At 41.7% G+C, this 24226-nt stretch overlaps 1 protein-coding gene across 1 annotated transcript in view; it reads right to left on the minus strand.

Moving 5' to 3' along the window:
• The window catches only part of LOC140732658 (dynein axonemal heavy chain 8-like), a 952247-nt gene that overhangs the window by 872547 nt on the left and 55474 nt on the right, over window positions 1-24226 (minus strand). Inside the window, exon 7 of the mRNA XM_073055351.1 lies at window positions 23754-23930. Coding sequence (XP_072911452.1) covers window positions 23754-23930 — 177 coding nt within the window. The remainder of the gene's footprint in view (window positions 1-23753; window positions 23931-24226) is intronic.

Raw genomic sequence — 24226 nt, forward strand, 5'->3', positions numbered from 1 at the left:
GCGGTAGAATTGTAAAGCCTAATGGCATTGGGGAGTATTGAGTTTATAAGATTAGAACATAGAACAATGTATTACAAAAACAGACCCTTTGGCCTACAATGTTGTGTAGAAATAATTAAACTAGTAATTAAATTCTAACTAAAGTAATGTCTTCTGCCCACACAATATCCATATCACACATTTCTATACACATTGTGCTCATCTATGACCCTCTTAAACACCTCAGTGGTAGTGTCTCTACTACCAGAAGTGCATTCTGGGCTTTCAACATTCTTTTTGTAGAACAAAAACTTGCCCTGCATATCTACTTTGAACTTACACCCCTCCACTTAAATGCATGTCATTTGATATTAGATATCTGACCCAGAGAGAAAGATACAGACTTCCTACTCTATCTATGCTTCTCATAATCTATAATCATATGCCTCTCTTTCTATCAAAAGAAAACAACCCCAGTTTGTCTAACTTATCTTTATAGCACATGCACTCTAATCCAGGCAGCATCCTGGTAAAACTCCTGCAGTCTCTCCTAAGCCTCCACATCATTTCTATTACGGGGAAACCAAAACTGAAATGCAATACTCCACATGCAGCCTAATTAGAGTTTCATAAAGCTGAAATGTAACTTCCCAATTCTTGAACTCAATACCTCGACGAATAAAGGCAAGCATGTCACATGCCTTCTTGCAGCCACTTTTAGAGAGCTATGGACTTAGGATCCAAGATAGTTCTACACACCAATGCTGTTAAGGGTCTTGCCATTAACTATGTACCTCTTCCTTTACATTTGATCTCCCAAAGAGCAACACTTGGCCAGATTAAACTTATTTTCCACCTTCTCTGCCAATATGTTAAAAAGCCTGAACAGATTAGATATGACAAAGTTATCTCCTATGGTACGGGAGTCTAGGACAAAAGGGCATGACTTCAAGATTGAAAGACATCCATTTAGAACTGAGATGCGGAGAAATTACTTTAGTCGGAGGGTGGTAAATCTGTGGAATTTGTTGCCACGAGCAGCTGAGGAAGCCAGTAACATCATTAAGGATCCCACCCAGCCTGCTCATGGGCTGCTTTTCTCAATGCCATCAGGGAAGGGGCTACATAGCATCCATGACAGGACCACCAGACTCACATACAGTTACTTTCCCCAAGAAGTAAGGCTAATCAATACCCCCACCTACTAACCCACCCCTCCTCACCCCCCTCACCACTATTTCATAATTTCCTGTCAATCACCTTATGTACAGACACTCTTGTGCCTAGTGTAACCAGGTGGACATACAAGCAATCTATATTATGTTCTTGATTTTATTGTGTTTTTTTGTGCAGCATCAGATCTGGAGTAACATTTTTTTATTTCTTGTTTACACTTGTGTACTAGAAATTACATTAAACAATCTTGAATCTTCTACAGCACCAGCCTTTGTATCATCCCCTAACCTACTAGCCCACCCATCCGCATTTTCAACCAGGTCATTTGTATATATTGCAAACAGCAAAGGTCCCAGTACAGATCCCTGTAGAACAATACCAGTCACAGCTAGAATACATCCCACTACCTATTGGCAAGCCTATTCTGCATCCAAATGACCAAGTGACCATGGATCCCATGCGTCTTAGTCTTCTGGATGAGCCTATCATGAGTGACCTTTTGTCAAGACATACTAAAATTGATGTAAACAACATCCAGAGCTCTACCCTCATCAAACACCTCCATCACCTAACCAAAATATTCAATCAAATTGAGAAAATATGACTTGCATGCAGACAGCCATTTTATTATGAGTGGCAGATATAGAGTAGACTGCCAGTATCTTTTTCCCAGAGTTGAAATATCTAATACTACTGTCAAGGATAGGATAAGACCATAAGACCACAAGATATAGGAGCAGAAATAGGCCATTCAGCCCATTGGGTCTGCTCCGCCATTCAATCATGGCTGATCCAATTCTTCCAGTCATTCCCATTCTCCTGACATCTCCCCATATCCTTTGATGTCCTGGCTAATCAAGAACCTATCTATCTCTGCCTTAAATGCACCCAATGACTTGGCCTCCACAGCCGCTCGTGGCAACAAATTTACCCTCTGACTAAAGTAATTTCTCCACATCTCTGTTCTAAATGGGCGTCCTTCAATCCTGAAGTTGTGCCCTCTTGTCCAAGACTCCTCTAGCATGGGAAATAACTTCGCCATATCTAATCTGTTCAGGCCTTTTAATATTCGGAATGTTTCTGTAAGATCCCCCCCCCCCCCCATTCTCCTGAACTCCAGGGAATACAGCCCAAGAGCTGCCAGACGTTCCTTATACTGTAACCCTTTCATTCCTGGAAGACAGAAGTGGAGGCAAATACAATACAAACAATTAAAAGGCTGTAGACAGGCACATGATTGTGCAGAGAATAGAAAGATGTGGACATTGTGTAGGCAGAGAATTAGTTTAGTTAGGCACTAGTTTAATTAATTTGGCACAACATCATGAGTAAATGAGTATCTTAAAGAGATTCTGTAAGTATACTGTATAAATACAAATAGGAGTGGGAATAAGGCCCCTTAAAGATCAATATAGCCTGTATGTGTGGAATCATAGGGGATGGCTGAGGTCTTAACTGAATATTTCTCCTCTATATTTACTGTGGAGAAGTTCATGGAAGCTAGAAAATTCAGGAGATACAATAAAGATGCTTTGAAAAATATGCATATTGCAAAAGAGACGGTGCTGTCCATGCCACTCAAGTACCTATTTACACTAACAGCCTTTACCAGCAGATGGCAAATACAGAACAGCCTGTACCAAATGATTTACAGACATCCTCTATTCAAGCAAGTTCACATAATATTATTAAATTTGAAAGTCTGCCATATCTATATATGTTCATTCCTACAAATGGAAAACCTATTTTCCTTCCCTACTCATTATAATTATTGCTCTTAGTTTTCTGCGCTTTTGATGCCATTCATTGCAATGTTGTCAAGTTTTTTTTAATGTATTTTTCAATGTTTGAACAAAATTTACTTCTAGATATCTATAAAGATGGAACCTGTTTATTATTTAGTGATAGCTTGTAGTCTTCTATGATTCAGGTGCTTATCTAGATAGTTCTTAGATGTTATAAATATTCACACCATATCGACAAAACTAACCACCAACCTCTGAGGAAACATTTCTTTCCTATATCCCCTCTAAAGCTTATGCTTCTTAACTTAAACCTATGCTATCTGGTTACAAACACCTCTGTCAGGGGTAATGTTTGGGACTGGGAAGTCATTATCTGAGGTATAGAATTTTCAAGTGAGCCAGAGAGAGATGTAAAAGAGGAGCTGACAGTGCACTTTAGTCCAGGACTGCTTCAGTATTGAGGGTAAGTATCTTAAAAAGGCTCACCAAATGAGGCCATACAAGTAAAAATCTGAAACAAAAAAAATGTTATCATTTTGCTGAGGGTGTATTACAGAGCTCCTAAAGAGGAGATAGCGGAACAAGCAAATAATAGAGAGAAGTAATAAAAAGAGGCTCATAATACAAAGGAATTTTGATTCCCCAAATATTAACTGAGATGGCCTTAGAGCAGATATTCCCAATCTTTTTTATGCCATGTACCTCTAACATTAACTAAGGTGTCCATGGACCCCAGGTTGGAAACCCCTGACAGAGAGTAAAGAGATCAGAGGGGGTAGAATTTTTGAGATATGTTCAATAATGTTTTTTAAAGAAGGAAACAGCATTATGAAGGACCCCATGCACCCCTCAAACAATCTCTTCTTCCTCCTGCCATCTAGGAAAAGGCTCCGAAGCATTCAGGCTCTCACGACCAGACTTTGTAACAGTTTCTTCCCCCAAGCTATCAGACTCCTCAATACCCGAAGCCTGGACTGACACCTTGCCCTATTGTCCTGTTTATTATTTATTGTAATGCCTGCACTGTTCTTGTGTACTTTATGCTGTCCTGTGTAGGTCTGTAGTCTAGTGTAGCTTTCTCTTTCTCTGTGTTTTTTTTACGTAATTCAGTCTAGTTTTTGTACTGTGTCATGTAACACCATGGTCCTGAAAAACGTCGTCTCATTTTTACTATGTACTGCACCAGCAGTTATGGTCAAAATGACAATAAAAGTGATTTGACTTGACTTGACTTGACTTGATAGTCTGACAATGTAAAGATAATTCCTGAACCTTATCTTGGGAATATAGCCAGTCAAGAGGAGGCAGCATCAGTGGGAGAGTATTTTGGAGACTGATTGTAATTCTGTATATTTCAAAGAGGTTATTCAAAAACATAGGGATGGACCTGGAATACCAGCCTTAAATTAGAGGAAAACCAATTTCATTGAAATAAGAAAGAACATGGCAAAGACAGACCGATGGTATAGACACTCAGTTGCCACTTTATTAGGTACAGGAGATACCATTCATGGTCTTTTACTGCTGTAGCCTATCCATTCAAAAAAGATCTTCTGCACACCACTGTTGTAACGAGTGATTATTTGAGTTACTGTCGCATTCCTGTTAGCTTGAACCGGTCTAGTCATTCCTCTCTGACCTCTCTCATTAATAAGGCATATACACCCACAGAATTGTTGCTCCATGGATGTTATTTTTTGTTTTAAGCACCTTTCTCTGTAAACTCTAGAGACTGTTGTGTGTGAAAATTCCAGAATATCAGCAGTTGCTGAGGTACTTGCACCAACAATCAAAGTCTCTTAGATCACATTTCTTCTCCATTCTGATGTTTGATCTGAACAATAAATGAACCACTTGATCATGTCTGCATACTCCTAGGCATTAAAATACTGCCACAGATTGGCTGATTAAATATTTGCATTAACAAACAGGTGTACGTAGTATTGATGTGACTCGGACACCGTAGTATATTGAACAACCACGTTTATTCAACAGACCTCAATTTTCTTAACCCCTGTTCTCACGTCATACGCACTCTGACCTACGGATACTCACACAGTACATTACATCCCCCTTCTCAAGATTTTTTTTACAACACTGTGAATTACCAAAACAATGCCTTTCTTACATTGCAACAGCCATGACATAAACTAAAAAAAAATCTTAACTTCTTATGCTGTATTTTACATTGTATCTTACAATACTAACAACAGTATATTTTCTTTTACTAACATAGACTAATAAACCTTTTATTTCACACCTTGGAACTTATAACGTGTGTCTTTGCCTCAAACTGTGTGAGACTGTAGGTAGATTTAGTCTCTGTATCTCACTGGAAGTTTGACTTATCTCCCAGACCGTGTGCAATACAACTGTGACTGTGCTTGTCCTTCATCAGAGTCAGTCTCTCGAGTGACCTCTGTGTCTTTGCGGTCTGCATTTCCACCTCTGTCGGCCTGTGCCGAACCTTCACCTTCATTGCGCCATGGGGTTTCATCGCACCCCTCACTCTTGGTGTTGTTTGTTTCCATGTCTGTATCTGTGGAAATGTCCTGTGCATCTGTACGTGGAAACTCCCTCTCACCTGTCTTTAGCAGTTGCTTCCTGTTCCTTCTGTAGACTCTTCCATCCGGCGTGCGAACTATGAAGGATCTTGGTTGCTGATGTCTGTTCACCACTACAGCTGGTTGCCAAGTGTCTCCTCTCTGTATTCTGACACTTTCACCTGTATGCAGATCTGGCAACTGTCTTGTATGTTTGTCATAGTAGCTCTTTTGTTTTATTTGCTTGTACTTTTGCTTGTCATGTACTTGAAGATTACCTTCAGGAGTCAGTAGAGTTGTGGATGTTGGCAGTTTGGACTTCAGACGATGTCCCATCAACAGCTGCACAGGAGAGAACCCCACACCCACAATCGGTGTGTTGCGGTATTCAAGCAGAGCAATGTAAGGGTCACCGTTGCTGCTTTGTGCCTTCTTGAGCATGTTCTTGACAGTTTGTACAGTTCTCTCTGCTTGTCCATTAGACTGAGCGTGCCCTGGACTGGAAGTAACATGTTGAAATTCCCAGCTTTCTGAGAACCCTCTGAACTCACCACTGGCATATTGTGGACCATTGTCACTAACGACAATATCTGGAATACCATGTCTTGCAAATGTCAACTTCATTGCGGTAATGACACCTTGACTGGACGTATCACTTAACTTGGTGATCTCCGGATATTTTGAATAGTAGTCCACACAAAGCAGATATTGTGCACCATTGTAGTGAAAGAGATCTGTGCCAATCTTCTCCCATGGTTTTCCTGGTAGTGGATGGGGAAGCAAAGGCTCTCTTGAATTGCTGTTTTTGTTTTCATTACAGACAGCACACTGAGACACAATGTCCTCTATCTGAGTTGACATACCTGGCCAATAGAGAATGTCCCTTGCTCTTTCTTTACATTTCACTATCCCCAGGTGTGACTCATGAATTCTGTTGAGCATTTCCTGTCTCATTTGGTTTGGTACGATGAGTTGTGCCGCTTTGAACATTAGTCCTGATGCATAGCTGATAACCTCTTTAAAAGTCCAGTATTTCTGTATTTCTTTTGGAACATCTTTTTTTTCTGTTGGCCATCCATTCATTGTAATGTTTCTTAGCATTTGCATTTCAGGATCATCTACAGTCGCTTTCCTGAACATGTTCAACTTCTCCTCAGAGATGTGTAGCTGAGGTATAACCCAGTTGACCTCCAGCTCTCTTCCTAGCAACTCTTCCTTTTGCTCTTTGAGGTAAGCATGGCTCAGAGCATCAGTGATGTGCAGTTCTTTTCATGGCTTATAGGTGACTGTGAGATTGTACCTCTGTAGCTTGAGAATCATCCTTTGCAGCCTCATAGGAGCTTGGTGAAGTGGCTTTTTGAAGATGCTCTCAAGTGGTTTGTGATCACTCTCAACCTGGATTTCTTTGCCATATACATATTGGTGGAACTTCTTACACCCATAAACTATGGCGAGTAATTCCTTCTCAATTTGAGCATATCGGCGTTGACAGTCTGTAAGTGCTCATGATCCATATGCCACAGGCCTCCCATCCTGCAGTATAACAGCTCCTATTCCCTCCGAACTGGCATCCACAGACATCGTCACCGGTTTATTGACATCATAGAACTTGAGTGCTGGTGCATTGGTAACCAACTGCTTCAATGTGTCAAAACTTTTCTTTTGTTCATCTTCCCAATGTCATTCAGTGTTGCTCTCTAGTAGCTTTCAAAGTGCAGCACAGAACTTTGATAAGTTGGGAATGAATTTGGCAAGATACTGTATCATGCCCATGAACCTCAATAGTTCTTGCTTATCTTCGGGTGGTGGTAACTGTACCACAGCCCTGACCTTTTCATTATCTGGTTTTAGCCCATCAGCACTGAGTATGTGACCTATGTATTTGATCTCTGTAGTTCTGATCTTACATTTACTTTTGTTCAGTTTTAGGTTGTACTCATGTGCTCTCTCCAGGAGCTTCCTCAGTCTCTGATCATGTTCCTCAATTGTGTCACACCATACCAGCAAATCATCAATGATATTGACCACTCCATCCAGGCCTTCAATCATTTGTGCCACGGACTTCTGGAATACCTCTGACACAGAAGAAATCCCAAAGGGTAGACACAGAAAACGATACCTCCCTATGGGCGTGTTGAAAGTGCATAATTTGGAACTTTCCTCATCCAGCTTGATCTGCCAGAAACCTTGATTTGCGTCTAATACTGAAAAGAGTTTCGCATTAGGCATGCAGGAGACAACCTCTTCAACTGTGAGCAGCGGATAGTGCTCTCTTTTGATGGCTCGGTTGAGATCTTGTGGATCCATGTAAATCCTCATCTTTTTTTCTGTGACCAATGTCACCATACTATTCATCCTGTCGGTCAGTTCTATTTGTCTCGTTATGACTCCCATCTGATCCATTCTGTGTAGCTCCTCCACTACTCGATCCCTGAGAGCAACTGGAATCCTTCTCGGGGCATGCACGACTGGTGCAATAGTTGGATCAATGTGGATATGGTGTTTCCCTGGTAAACATCCTAATCCAGAAAACAAGTCAGCAAAGTCTTTGAGAATGTCATTTTCTTTCTCAACATCATAGATTCGCTTCACCAGGCCTAGCTTTGTGCATGTTGCTTTGCCCAGTATTGCTGAAACATGTTGCTATATTATCTCAAACTCTATCTTGTGTTTTTGTCCTTTGTACACACAGGTGAGTGTTTTCTTTCCCAATGGTGCTGTCTTGTGGCCAAAATATGGATTTTTGCAGGTAGATTTTCTCAGTCTTCCTCTGAAGTCCAGTGAGCTGAATGTTTCTGCTGACATTACATTGCACTTTGCCCCAGTGTCAAGCTTAAATGTCACATTCCTCCTGTTTATTTTCAGATCTTGAGTCCAATCATCTTCATCCTCCATCACTGCATTGTCAATATTCTTGATGGATACCTCCTGTTCCACTTCAACTGTGCCAATGAACATGCCACTGTTGTCCTCACTCTGTTCCACAGCATGCATTTTCCTTGCGTGCTCCTGCGATTTGCACATCTTTGCAAAGTGATTTTTTTTCTGCATAATTTGCATGTCTTACCAAAGGCTGGACATTTTCTGTATCCAATGTTTATAACCACATCTGTTGCAGTTAACTTCCTCTTGATCATCCTGTGGAGCTGGCCTTGTCCTACTCTTGTCAGTTTTCACAGTTTTTATTTTGTGCACTTCAACCTCTTCATTAAGCACTTTAACCTGACTTGACGTGATCTCACTGGCACGGCAAACATCAATCACCTTTTCTAATGTAAGCTCTGCCTCTCTCAATAGCCTGCCTCTCACATGATCATCTCATATGCCGCATACAATCCTGTCGCGTGTTAAAGAATCATGCAGTTGTCTGAACTCACAGTTTTTTGCCTTGTTCTTCAAATCTGTTACATAGGCGTCTATGGTCTCTGTCGGTCCTTGGCCCTCGTAAAAAATAAGTGTCGGATGTACGGTAGGTTTTTTCTCGATTTGCAGTAATCTTGAAACTTTTTCTTCAACACTTCAATTTTATCTTGCTCATCATCTTGGAGAACAAACGTGTTGCAAACCTTTATTGCTTCTGCCCCCGCCACATGCAGAAAAGTAGTACATTGCACTTTCTCAGTCTTTTCAGCTACGCCGCTAGAGGTGCAAAACAGCACAAACTGCTGGATCAATACTTTCCAGTTCTCAGCAAGATTACCTCGTAGACTTAAACTCGACGCTGGCTGTAACTGTGACATCTTTTATTTCTTATTTCTGTCCCACAACTACTTCTGACACCACGTAGTATTGATGTGACTCGGACACCGCAGTATATTGAACAACCATGTTTATTCAACAGACCTCCATTTTCTTAACCCCTGTTCTCACATCATACGCACTCTGGCCTACGGATACTCACACAGTACATTACAGTGTACAGGTATAACTAATAAAGTGGCCACTGAGTGTATAGTGCATAGAACATCTGTATACTGGGAAACATTTAGAGGAGAAATCATGAGAGTTCCGGGCCAACGTATTCCAGTAAGGGTTAAAGCTAAGGGTATAAAGAATAAGGAACCCTGGATGACCAAGGATACTGGGGGAGAATAAAGAGAAATTAATGAACCATATGGCAGTTATAGAGAACTAAAGGCAAGGGTGGCCAAAGAAGAATATAAAAAGTGTAGGGAGGTGCTTAACATGGAAATTAAGGAGACAAAGAGGGTTCACAAAATACAACTAGAAGGCAGTAATAAGGTAAATATGAAAGGATCTTATAAGGATATTAAAGTCAAAAGAACAACAGGGAATGAGTACAACACATTATGGGGATAACAGGCACAATTTGCACATAGAGTCAGTGGGCATAGGTAAAGTTGTAAATGAATACTTTCCACTGGTATTATGAAGGAAACAGACTTTGTATTTGAGGGATTTAGTGAAGAAGTAGGTGACATACTAGTGCAAGTCTCCATAAATAAAACAGGACATGTGCCTATTCCCTGGATGATTCAATATCTACTGATACAATGGGGTATTTTCAGGACCGGTGGGTGCCACAAATCCTTAAGTACATTCTGGATAGTGATTTACATGTTATAATTTGAAGCTGTCAATAGACTGTATGGTGATATTCTAATAATGTGTTTTTTGTAATCACTGAATAATCCACCTTTGGAAAAGGGAAAATATAAAAAGGACATGCTCAAGGTCTTAGTGAACTTAGTGGTAGGTTTGCTAGCATTGTTCGGGAGAGTTTAAACTAATTTGCAAGGGGGATGGGACCCGGAGCGATAGGGCAGTGAAAGAAGTGCATGGAGTAAAGCCAGATCTAACATATAGAGAGGCTTTGAGGAAAGAACAGCAGAATAAAGCATATAAAGGTAGTAAGGTAGAAAAGCTAAAATGTGTGTACTTCAATGCAAGAAGCATCAGGAACAAAGGTGATGAACTAAGAGCTTGGATACATACATGGAATTATGATGTAGTGGCCATTACGGAGACTTGGCTGGTACCAGGGTGGGAATGGATTCTCAATATTCCTGGATTTCAGTGCTTTAAAAGGGATAGAGAGCGGGGGAAAGGGGAGGAGGGGTGGCATTACTGGTCAGGGATACTATTACAGCTGCAGAAAGGGTGGGTAATGTAGCAGGATCCTCTTTTGAGTCAGTATGGGTGGAAGTCAGGAACAGGAAGGGAGCAGGTACTCTACTGGGGGTATTCTATAGGCCCCCTGATAGCAGCAGAGATACCGAGGAGCAGATTGGGAGGCAGATTTTGGAAAGGTGCAAAAATAACAGGGTTGTTATCATGGGTAACTTTAACTTCCCTAACAGTGATTGGCACTTGATTAGTTCCAAGGGTTTAGATGGGGCAGGGTTTGTTAAGTGTGTCCAGGATGGATTCCTGTCACAGTATGTTGACAGGCCGACTAGGAGAAATGCCATACTAGATCTAGTATTAGGTAACGAACCGGGTCAGGTCACAGATCTGTCAGTGGGTGAGCATCTGGGGAAACAGTGATCACCGCTCCCTGACCTTTAGCATTATCATGGAAAAGGATAGAATCAGAGAGGACAGGAAAATTTTTAATTGGGGAAGGGCAAATTATGAGGCTATAAGGCTAGAACTTGCGGGTGTGAATTGGGATGATGTTTTTGCAGGGAAATGTACTATGGACATGTGGTCGATGTTTAAGGATCTCTTGCAGGATGTTAGAGATAAATTTGTCCCGGTGAGGAAGATAAAGAATGGTAGGGTGAAGGAACCATGGGTGACAAGTGAAGTGGAAAATCTAGTCAGGTGGAAGAAGGCAGCATACATGAGGTTTAGGAAGCAAGGATCAGATAGGGTAGCAAGAAAAGAGTTTAAGAAGGGGCTGAAAAGAGCAAGAAGGGAGCATGAGAAGGCCTTGGCGAGTAGGGTAAAGGAAAACCCCAAGGCATTCTTCAATTATGTGAAGAACAAAAGGATGACAGGTGAAGGTGGGACCGATTAGAGATAAAAGTGGGTATATGGAGGAACTTAAGGTGGGGGGGGTTATATGGGAGGCAGGGTTTGAGGGTCGGCACAACATTGTGGGCCGTAGGGCCTGTAATGTGCTGTACTATTCTAACTTGATAGATAAATCTCTAGGACTGGATGAGGTTTAACCTTAGCTGCAATGGGAGGCAAGGAAAGAGATTGTTGAATCTCTGGTTGAGATTCTTAAATTTTCACTAGTCACAACTTAGGTACCATATAACTGAAGGATGGCAGAAACCACCCTTCTTTTCAAGGAGCACAGCAGGGGAAAGCCTGGCAATTACAGACCTGTTTGTCTAACACCAGTAATAGGAAAGTTATCTTAAAAATTCTTAAGAGCAGGAGAAAAGGAGATACAAGATGGTGCTAGTGAACCTTGGCAACATTCTGTGACAGTGAACAGTAATTCTAGCTGTGCGTCTTTCAAATTACTCTCACTGCAATCTGCAGTATGTAATTTCCCTTTAAGCAATATAGTTTTAACTCAACTTAATGATTTACAGATTTCACGATCTTCTGAAGGACTCAGCAGACCAAGCATGTATGGCAGCTTCAAGTGGACAAAAGTTCATCACCATGGCCAGAGGCCATGCAGGAGGGAAGGACTTCAAGCCAAGCTGAAACAGAAGGTTGAGGCACCCTCTACCCAGTATCTTGATTGCAAACATGCAGTCACTGAAAAATAAAATGGAGGATCTCACGTCAAGACTGCTCTATTGGAGAGAAATAAGGGATTGTTCTATTCTATGCCTGTGTGAGACTTGCTGTCTTCAGCCACTCCAGATACAATGATCAATCTGGAATGTTTCTTGATTTACTGGATGGATCAAACTGCTGATTCAGAAAAGGCAAAAGGTGGAAGTGTGTATTTCATGATAAACTCTTGATGGTGCTTTGATGTGGCGCTTTTGTCAAACTCGTATTCCCCCAACCTTGAACACCTAATGATCAAATGCCATCCGTCTATTTACCAAGGCAGATCCCTTCCATAACCTTGACCACAGTTTACATACCACTGGCCATCTATAATCAAGCACTTGAGATACTGCACAAAACAAGAAACAGTCCATCCCAATGCATTTCAAACCATAGTCAGGGACTTCAACCAGACTTGTTTGAAGAAAACCCTGCCAAATTACATTCAGTGTATAACCTGTAGTACCAGAGGTCCCAACACACTAGACCACTGTTATACTAAAATAAGGGATGCTTACCGTTCTATACTCAAACTGCATTTCAGTAAATTGGATCACCTGGTTGTCCTCCTACCTGCATTTAGGCAGAGGCTAAAGATATTAGGACAACAAAGAGGAGGTCGCAAGAGGCAGAGGTGTGGCTACAGGATTGCTTCAAGTCAGTGGACTAGGACATGTTCAAGGATTTATCTGTGGATCTGTGAAATCACCATGGTTGTCACAAACCTTATTAAAACAGTTATTGATGAATGCGTTCTCACTAAATCATTCAAAGTCTTTCCCAATCAGAAGCCCCAGATGAACCATGAGATTCATAATCTGCTGAGGGCCAGGTCATAAGTATTCAAGTCTGGTGAACAAGAAACTTAGCAGAAGTCCAGGTACGATTTCTGGAAAGCCATCTCATGGGTGAAGTAGCAAGTCTGGACTAAACCTGAATCATCGAAGGATGCTTGGCAGTTGTGGCAGGTCTAGAATACTATCACTTCTTATAAAGATAAATCAAGAAATATAGTTAACAGCAGAACTTCGCTTCTAAATGAGCTCAATGCCTTCTAGGCTCGCTTTGACCATAAGAACATGGAAGAACCTTCATGAACTCCCACAGTCTCCAATAATCATGTGATTTCAGTCTCTGAGGCCAACGTGCAAGCAGCCTTCAGGAGGGCGAACGCATGAAAACCATCCAACCCAGATAGGGTACCTGAAAAGGCACAGAATACCTGCTTTGATCAACTGGCTAGAGTGTTCACTGAGACCATTAACCTCTTGTTTAGGCAGTCTGAGGTCAAGCAAGCTTCAATTATACCTGTGCCTAAAAAGAACGTGGTAACCTGCCTCAATGACTATCATCCAGTAGCACTTACATCCTCAGTGATGAAGTATTTTGAGAAGTCAGTGATGAAACCTATTAACTCCTGCCTGAGAAGTGATTTGGATCCACTCCAATTTGCCTACCAGAGCAACAGGTCCACAGCAGATGCTATCTCATTGGCTCTTTACTCAACCCTGGAACATCTGGATGCAAAAATGCATACATCAGGATGCTTGTATCAACTACAGCTCAGTATTCAATACCACTCTGCCCTCAAAACTAATCAATAAGATCCAAGACCCTGGCCTCAATACCACTTTGTGCAACTGGATCCTGGATTTCCTCACTTGCAGTCCCTAGTCAGTTTGGATTGGCATACATCTCTTCTACAATCCCCATCAGCACAGATGCAGCTTAACTTCCTGCTTTACTTGCTTTACATTTATGATATGTAGCCAAGCACAGCTTCAATGCCATTTTCAAGTTTACTGATGACAATACTGTCGTAGGCTAAATCAAACATGGTGCTGAATCAGCATATAGGAGGGAGATTGAAAATCTGTCAAAGTAGTATAATAACAACAACCTCTTACTCAATGTCATTAAGACCAAGGAGCTGATTATTGACTTCAGGAAAAGAAAACAAGAGGTCAATGAGCCAGTTCTCAATGGAAGATCAGAGGTGGAGAGGGTCAGCAACTTTAAATTCCTCAGTGTTATTATTTCAAAGGACCCGTCCTGGGCCCATAAGTGAAATTATGAAGAAAACACAGCAAGCCTTTACTTCCTTAGGAGTTTGCGAAGATTCAGCATGACATCTAAAACTGACAAACTTCTAAAACTTTGGCATGTGTAGTGGAAAGCAGATTGACCTGGTAAGGAAAACCCAATGCCCTTGAATGGAAAAATCCTACAAAAAGCAGTAAATATGACCCAGTCCATCATTGGTAAAGCTTTCCCCCCATTGAGCACATCTAAATGAAACACTATCATAGGAAAGCAGCATCCATCATCAGATAGCACCCCCCCCCACCCCACCCAGGGCATGCTCTCTCCTCACTGCTGCCATCAGGAAGAAGGTACAGGAGTCTCAGAACTCATACCATCAGGTTCAGAAACAGTTACTACCTCTCAACTATCAGAACCAAAGGCAATAACTTCACTTGCCCCATCACTGAAATGTTCCCAAAACCTATGGACTTACTTTAAATGACTCTTCACTTCATATTATAAGCATTTATTGCTTATCTATTTATTATTTTTATTTATATCTTTTTGTATTTGCATAGTTTGTTGTCTCTTGCACACTGGTTGAAAACCCAAGTTGGTGCAGTCTTTCATTGACTCTATTATCATTATTATCCTCTGGATTTATTGAGTGTGCCCAAAAGACAATGAATCTTAGGATTGTATATAGTGTGTTATGCCCATGGCCCCCTCCTTTTTGAGAATGGCAGGATCGCTATTGATTCGAGTCAGGAGACCCAAGAAATGAGAGAAAGACATGCAGAATCCACAAAGAGTTTGGAATGTGTCCTGGCCTCCGAAAGGCGGAACCATTGATAACGGCTATTGTCTCTTGGAGACGGACTTGTGTATTGAATCCTGTACGATGCATCGAAGCCCCAGGCAATGAACCGAGGGGGGGGCTTGGTGGAGGGATTGCATCATCCCACCCTGTTTGACATCTGAGACCCTGTGAGTCAGGATAAAAGAGGGTCTGAGGAACAGCCCCTTCAGACGCACCAGAAGAAATGCTAGAACTCCTGTAACAGCGAAAGCCAGTGGAAGCAGCCCATGTGCGTCCTTTTCCATTTGCCTCAGAATTGGTGGGTCTTGCCACGGAAGCACGGCTTTAGCTAACCTCGAAGGGGAAATCAGTCCCCCAACGACTCTCGAAGGATTGACATCATAAAAGGAATGGGCAAGTTAAACCACCGTCTTTCTCTCCAACCAAAAAGGCTGCAGCCTGCAGCTTGGCTGAACTAAAGTGACTTTTATATTTCCATCGGACAATACATTATCCCCTAGACAACAATAGAGCTATTTCTTATTGATTATTATTATACCCGCGCTTTTAGATTTAGTATTGACGACGTATATTATCTGTGTGTTTGCATTGATATTATTTTTGTGTATTTTTATCAATAAATACTGTTAAAAATAGTACCATCAGACTTCAACGGACCTCTCTATCTTTGCTGGTAAGTGACCCAGTTACGGGGTACGTAACAATTGGGGTTCTCGTCTCGGGATTTGACACCAAATTGGGAGGCCAGTGAATCGGGCTTGTAAGTCCAAACTTGGATCTGGTTACATGGGTAGCCAGACGGGAAACCAGCAAAGATGGACGTGGGTGAATTTCTAGAAAACCCAACTCTGGAGGCGCTAGAGGCGGCCACCAAATCAGACTTGATAAATTTGGCGAAGGGGGTTAAACCTCACAGAGGTGAGGTTGTCAATGAAAAAGCAGGAGGTGCGAAGGGCAATAACTCAGTATTATATTGCGAAGAATGTGTTTGCAGCTGAGGTATTGGAAAATATCCCTGAAAAGGTACCAGCTAGTGGGACGGCTCAGTTAGAGTTGGAGAAATTAAGGTTGGAACATGCAATTAAGTTAAAGCAGCTGGAAGCAGCTGAGAAGGAGAAAGAAAGAGCTGAGAGAGAGAAAGAGAAAGAGAGTGAAAGAGCTGAGAAGGAGAAAGAAAGAGCCGAGAGAGAGAGAGAGAGAGAGAGAGAGAGGGAAAGAGCTAAGAAGGAGAAAGAAAGGGCCGAGAGAGAAAGGGAGCATGCGCTCCAGCTAAAGGAGTTAGAGGTGAAACGGGAGCAGGAAAGAGCTGAGAAGGAGAAAGAAAGGGCCGAGAGAGAAAGGGAGCATGCGCTCCAGCTAAAGGAGTTAGAGGTGAAACGGGAGCAGGAAAGAGCTGAGAAACAAAGAGAGCACGAAATTCAGTTAAAACAGCTGGAAGCAGCTGAAAAAGAGAAGGAAAGGGCCAAGAAGGAGAGGGAGGCAGAGAAACAGAGGAAACATGACTTGGAGATGGAGAAGTTAAGGCAAGAGCAACGAGTTCAGGGGTCAGACCGAGAGGAGCGGTTTAATATTAGTCGGGAGTTGAGGTTAGTACCTCCGTTCGAGGAGACGGATGTTGATAGTTATTTCTTGCTTTTTGAAAAGGTGGCAGTGAATCAGAAGTGGCCCAGAGATCAGTGGGTGGCGTTGTTACAAAGTGTGTTAAAAGGGAAGGCACAGTGGGCATATACGGCATTGTCCATGGAGGAGGAAGAGGAGGAGAGTTATGACAAAGTAAAGGTGGCCATTCTCCAGAGTTATGAGTTAGTACCTGAAGCGTACAGACAAAAGTTCAGAAATTTGAATAAAGGGTGGAATCAGACGTACACCGAGTTTGCCTATGAGAAGGGTGTGCTCTTGGACTGTTGGTGCACAGCAGAGATAGTGGAAGAGGATTATTGGCGTCTCAGGGAGTTAATTCTGATTGAGGAATTTAAAGGTTGTGTTTCGGAGGATATCCGGATGTACTTGAATGAGAAGCCGAATAAGTCCATCTCAGAATTTGCTAAGTTCGCAGATGAATATGCCCTAACCCACAAGACAAAGTTTTCCTCGAATAAAAGTTCCCAGAGAGACCGTGGGAATGATCGAGAAAGCCCGCCGGCTGAGGCAGAGGTCCCGCCGAGAGCTAGTGGTAAGATTGAGGGGGAAAGGCAAGACGGTCAGAGATTTCTGGGCTTGACCTGTTTTAATTGTGGAAAGGGGGGGCATATTGCATCTAGGTGCTTTGCTCCGAGGAAAGAGACAGGAAAAGGGAAAGCAGCAGTCCCTATCGGATGTGCCGTGGTAATCAGTAAATCGACAAGAAATCCCCGGGTAGACAGAGTACGAGAAGGGTCTGAGACTTGTATGTCAAACGGAACCGTGTCTGTGAGGGAGGGAGGTACACCAGTTCCAGTATGGATCTGGAGAGACAAGGGTGCTGAACTGTCATTGATTAGCAGTAAGGTACTAGATTTTGGTCGCAAGACGGGAGTGGTAGCTGTGAAAGGAATAGGAAAAGGGACGGAAATAGTGCCCTTGCATAAGATCATTATGAATTGCAAGCTAGTCTCTGGACCAGTTGAAATGCGGGTGCGATCAGAATTCTCGAGAACTGACGCGGACGTCCTTCTGGGTAACGATTTAGCTGGTGGTAAGGTTTGGTCAGCAATGACACTTGACGAGCCGGCCGGTGAGCGTTGCGGCCCCGCCCCTAGAGTCCAAGATCTATCCCGCATGCGCGGTCACTCGCAGCATGTCGAGAAAGGCAGCTGAGACAGAGAGCAGTTTAAATCAGGCCAGTATCGATTTGGCCGAGACGTTTTTACCGACCCTGTACCACGAGGGTTTGGAGGGTGGTAAAACAGAGAGTAGTAAAGTGAAAGAGAGTAAGGGAGAGGAGGTAGTCCTGTTCTTAGTGAGGAGTGAAGTGCTAGAGGCACGAAATGAAGATGAGAAACAGGTAAAGCTGTTAAAAGGTCCAGGGTTGGACATGGATGATCTGTCTGGCTTGGCAGAACTGTTTGAAGAAGTGGAAAGTTCTAAAGGTGTTCCCGATAATGAAATGAGGGCAGTCCTAGATGAAAAGGATGCCATTACCTTGAAGAAGGATGCTGGGTTGGCAGATGAGGTTGTTTCAGCCCGTGGGGTTGAGTTTACTCCGGAAGGGAGTTGCCCAGAGAGTAGCTGGGAGAATCAGGGGAATTTAGAATTTGGACCGGGTACGGGTATTGAAAGCCTGGAAGAGGCAAATGTCCCATTTGAGTGTGTCCAAGATGTGGATGCACGTGGTACTGAACCTAGTAATGGAGCTCGGAAAAAGTCTGAGGTATTTGATTCAGTTGAAAAGGAATGCAGTCCTTGTGGGTCAGATAGACTTGGTTCAGTGAAGAAAGGGTTAACCTCGGTAATAGTGGGAAGTGAGAGTTCCCAGGTGTTTGTGCTCGAAGAGGTGTTAAAGGTTAGTGAGGAGATAGCGGGTGGTGAAGTGACCATTATTATTGCAGGAAAAGGGAAAAGTGCGGTTTCCAAATCAAATGAAGAAAGTTTAAAGTCTGAATTGATATTAGAAGCAGCCACCAGGCTACAGGGACAAAGGCTTGGTACCGCGGCACCTGTGGATCCATTACAGATTGAGTTGGACGGTAAAGGGGCCCCACACGCTATTGTTATTCCAGAGTGTGGTGTGAAACCACAGAATTCGAAACGCTGTTTGAACAAAGAGGGATCGCTGGTATCGAGACCCACTAGCCTCTGGGGTCCTGAAGAGGAAACTAGCCACTTGAGTAAAATTAAGGAATTGGGTGGAAATCTGGGAAATGGGCTAAGTTTGGAACACATTGTTGATAAAATTACTCCTATGGAAGGAGCGGACGAAGGCCTATTTCGCCAGGGTACGCCAGCTCCCCACGTGGGAACTAACCGGAAAAGAGGCAAGGGTTAATGGGGACGCCATTTTTAAATAGCAGAAACCGGTTTTAATGGATTTCGACAAAGCCTGTGAATAATAAAAGACAACCCCCATGGAAGCCTGCCTGTTAAGTTTGAAAGCAACATAAAGATTAGTATTTGCATGAACTTTTGTAGTATACACGTAAGCTTAAGATCACAACTCTTTAGTTTTGTTTGCTGAAGGAAAGAAATAAAAAAAAGGTGGTTACTAAATTGGAGTCTGATGCTACAAGACTTTGGTAGGGTACAAGATGTTAAGATATTAAAGGAAGTGACAATGTAATCGGTAACCATTTAGATACTGAATTGAATGTATAACTGTATTACTCTGTAGTGAAAGGAAAAGCTTTTGTATTGTGTTAGATTCTAAAATCCTGCAAGACTCTGTATTACTCCGTTTTTACTGATGGTAAAAATGCGTTGAAGAAAGGGGGTGTTACGCCCGTGGCCCCCTCCTTTTTGAGAATGGCAGGATCGCTATTGATTCGAGTCAGGAGACCCAGGAAATGAGAGAAAGACATGCAGAATCCACAAAGAGTTTGGAATGTGTCCTGGCCTCCGAAAGGCGGAACCATTGATAACGGCTATTGTCTCTTGGAGACGGACTTGTGTATTGAATCCTGTACGATGCATCGAAGCCCCAGGCAATGAACCGGGGGGGGGGGGGGGGGGGGTTGGTGGAGGGATTGCATCATCCCACCCTGATTGACATCTGAGACCCTGTGAGTCAGGATAAAAGAGGGTCTGAGGAACAGCCCCTTCAGACGCACCAGAAGAAATGCTAGGACTCCTGTAACAGCATAACAGCGAAAGCCAGTGGAACCAGCCCATGTGCGTCCTTTTCCATTTGCCTCGGAATTGGTGGGTCTTGCCATGGAAGCACGGCTTTAGCTAACCTCGAAGGGGAAATCAGTCCCCCAACGACTCTCGAAGGATTGACATCATAAAAGGAATGGGCAAGTTAAACCTCCGTCTTTCTCTCCAACCAAAAAGGCTGCAGCCTGCAGCTTGGCTGAACTAAAGTGACTTTTATATTTCCATCGGACAATACATTATCCCCTAGACAACAATAGAGCTATTTCTTATTGATTATTATTATACCCGCGCTTTTAGATTTAGTATTGACGACGTATATTATCTGTGTGTTTGCATTGATATTATTTTTGTGTATTTTTATCAATAAATACTGTTAAAAATAGTACCATCAGACTTCAACGGACCTCTCTATCTTTGCTGGTAAGTGACCCAGTTACGGGGTACATAACAAGTGACATAAATGTACTTTGACAATAAATTTACTTTGAACTTTAGAGCTTTGAGAATATCACTAGGAAAGGCAGGAACAAATCAGAGACTCCAATATGGTTTTGTCAAAGGCAAATCTTGTCTGATAAATTCACTAATTTTTTTAAGAGGTAACCAAGTGAACTGATAATGACAATGCAGTAGATATGGTTTACATGTATCTCAGCAAGGTGCCAGATGGGGGACTTGTTCAAAAGGTTACTGCCCATGGGTTCCAGAGTAAATTGGCAAATTGGATCCAAAATTGGCTTTGCTATAGAAAACAAGGATGCTGGAAATTCAAGAAACACACAAAATGTTGGTGAAACACAGCACTGAACAGAAGCTCTGTCCTGATGAAGGGTCTTGGCCTGAAACGTCGACAGTGCTTCTCTTACAGATGCTGCCTGGCCTGCTGTGTTCCACCAGCATTTTGTGTGTGGTGATAGAAGTTGATTTTGTGATTGGATGCCTGTGACTATAAATATTCCACATAGATCAGTGCTGACACCCTTGCTGTCAAGTAATATAGGTGAATATTCTAGAGAAGTAATGATTAATAAGTTTGCAGATAACATGAAGATTGGTGGATATTTTGAGAATGTGGAGAAAAGTCTTAGGTTACCAAGAGATATTGATAACTTGTACTGAAAGATGGCATATGGAGTTTAATGCAGATAACTATGTGGTGTTACTTTTTGGAAGTACTAATAAAGCTAGCAGGGTCTAAGGAAGTATTGTGCAAGTCCAAAGGTCTTTGAAAGTGGCAGTACAGGTAAATATTGTAATAAACAATATATTTGATATATAGTTCATTAGAACATAAAACAGTACAGCACAGGAATAGACCCTTCAGTCCACTATATTGTGCCTAATTAATTAAACCTATGACATCTAATTAAACTGATGACACCTAACTGAACTAACATCATGCTTGCATATGGTCCAGATCCATCCATTCTCTGCACATTCAGGTGCCTATCTAAAAACATCTTAATTGCCTCCATCATATCTGCCTCCACTACCACCTCCTGGCAGTGCACTCCAGACACTTACCACTCTAAATCTTTAGAGAAAAAACTTGCTCATGTGTCTCTGAACTCCCCCCCCCCCCCCACCTTAAATATATGTCCTCCAGTATTAGGCATTTTGATCCTGTAAAAAAGATAGCATCTGTCTACCTTCTCTATACTTGTCAAAATTTTACAAATTTCTATCAGATTTCCCCTGCTTCTGCTGCTCCAGAAAAAAAACCTAAGGTTGTTCAATCTCTCCTTATAGCACATGTCTCTAATCCAATAGGCATACTAGTAAACTTCTCAACTCTCTCCTAAGCCTCCACCCCCTTTCTATAATGGGCCAAGCAGAATTGAATGCAACACTCCAGATGTGGAATAATGAGCGTTTTATAAAGCTGCAACATAACTTCTTAATTCTTGAACTTAATGCTTCAACTAATAAAGGCAAGCATGCCCTATACCACCTTATCAACTTAGTGTGGCAATTTTCAGGGAGCTGTAGAAATTGGATTCTACGATATCTCTGTACACCAATTCCTTTAATTTTCTTGTCATTAACTGTATACTTTCCCTTTACACTTGATCTCCCAAACTACAACACTTTACACCTGCCTGGATTAAACACCATCTGCCATTTCTTCACCTAAATCTGCAGCTGATTGATATCTTGCTCCCCCTCTTGGCAATCTTGAACACTATCCTATTATTCAGGGTACAGGACACTGAACCAGGGAGGTTTCAGAAGAGATTCACCAGGATGTGGTCTGGGACAGAACATTTCAATTATGAAGAGATTCAAAAGACTTGGTCTGTTTTCCCAGAACAAAGTATGTTACAATGGGATATGATTAAGGTGTATAAAATTATGAGGGTATAGATGGGGAAGACTTCAGGGATCTTTACTCTCATCAAAGGTAAGTAACATTGTAATACCAGTTTCTAGAATACTAGAAAACAGAGAACTACATGCCTCAAAACTTAACTTAAGTTGTAGAGAAGTTACTAGAGGAAATTCTGAGGAACAAGATCTAGTACCACCTTTTGGATAGTCAAAGCCAGATCAGGAATAGTCAGTTTGGTTTTGTGCAATGGAGGTCATGTTTGGCAAATCCTTTGAAGTTTTCAAAGAAGTAACTAAAGGGATAGATGAAGGCAAAGCCGTGGAAGTTGTCCAAATAAACTTTGGTAAGGTCCTTCACAAAGGTCTTCAGGCAGGCTGGTGTAGAAGATTTGGTCTTATGTGATAGAGGGAAAAATAGAGGTAGATTCAGAATTGACTAAATGATAGGAAGCAGAGGGTAACAGTTGAAGGTTGATTCTAAAATTGGAGGCCTGTAACTGGTGGGTTGCCTCAGGGATCAGTGTTGGAATCTGTATTCTTCATTATGTATGAATATGAACGTACATGGCACGAATGGCAAGTTTGCTGTTGAGACTGAATCAGGGGATTTTGTCAAGAATGAAGCAGGCTACAATAAATTACAAAAAGATTTAGATCAGTTGGAGAGATGGGATAAAGAATAGCAAATGAATTTCAACTTAGACAAGTTTAAGATGATGCATTTTGAATAGTCAAACCAGGGCAAGACATATATAGTAATAAGCAGGTCACTGATGAGTGTTGTGGAACAGAGGCACCTGGGAGTACAAGAGTACTGAGCACTGAGTTTATGTTGCAATTATATAAGTCTTTGGTGAAACTGTACTTGAAATATTGTGCAGAGTTTTGGTCACCCTGTAATAGGAAGAGCATTGTCAAGCTGAAGAGGTTGCAGTAGAGATTTATGAGGGTGCTGCCTGGACTAAAGGGTCTGAATTATAGGAAAAGGTTGGCCACATTAAATTTTTATTCCCTGGAGTTCATAAGAATGAGGGATGACTTCATAAGTTTATAAAATCATGAAGGATATGCATAAGGTGGACAGTTACATTCTTTTCCTCAGGGTTGAGAGGTCTGAAACTGAAGAAAACTAGAACAATTTAAGAGGGGAAGACTTAAAAGATTTATGAGTTACCTTCTTCATGCAGAAGGTAGTGCATGCCTGAAATATACTGCCAGAGAAAGTGTCCGAGACAGGTACAATTGTAACATTTAAGGGGGATTTGGATAGGTACATGGAGGGAAGGTGCATAGAGGGTTATGGACCAAATGTGAAGCATGTTGAATATGGCATGGCCCAGTTAGAACATTGCTGATTATTAACAGTGCCCCAGGACATACATATATTTAGCTGCTAAGGCTAGAAGCTTGAAATTTACTCTCTAACCTAAGCTACTCAGGCTGTATCTGAGCTACTTCTCTATCCTCTTTAAAGACTGTTTCTTATCTCTTAGAATAAGCTTGACATTCTAGTCCTATATACTTAGGTGTAAATTTTGCTTAATAAATCTTGATGTCTAATGAAAATAAGACCTCATACAGATTCCTGTAAAAATCCATCTGTTCATAAAATAGTTGTTATTATTGCTTTCCCAGAAATTTTACCTTTAACATTTTTGAGTAACTTGCTTTCAAAACATTGATCACAGCCCTGCAGTTTTGTCCTCTAAGTTGCTCTATGATGGAATTGAATTTTGCAGACATACATTTCCAGTATTCCAGCTCAGTCAGAGGGCCTGAATTTTCTGCCTCTTTTCTGACTTGATTACTTTGTTCCAGAACCTGTAAATAAAATGTACAAAAATCTCAAGCTTTGTAGCCCTTTTGAACTAATATTTGAATTGTCTATAATAAGTAATAATCATAACTTTGTATTGCCACAAAAAATCCAATCCACTTTTTAGACAATGACTTAATTAGATGATAAGAAAATACTCACTTGAAGTCATTTGTGGTTCTTAATATTCTGTAAATGGATAGTTGAATTTCTGAAGGGTGCAAATTAATCTGGAGATGGTGCCAATAATCTTTTTATTTTTACAACATGGAACAGACCCTTCCAGCCCACTGAGCCATGC

The sequence above is a fragment of the Hemitrygon akajei genome, chromosome 9, assembly GCF_048418815.1.
Source record: "Hemitrygon akajei chromosome 9, sHemAka1.3, whole genome shotgun sequence".
Lineage (NCBI taxonomy): Eukaryota > Metazoa > Chordata > Chondrichthyes > Myliobatiformes > Dasyatidae > Hemitrygon > Hemitrygon akajei.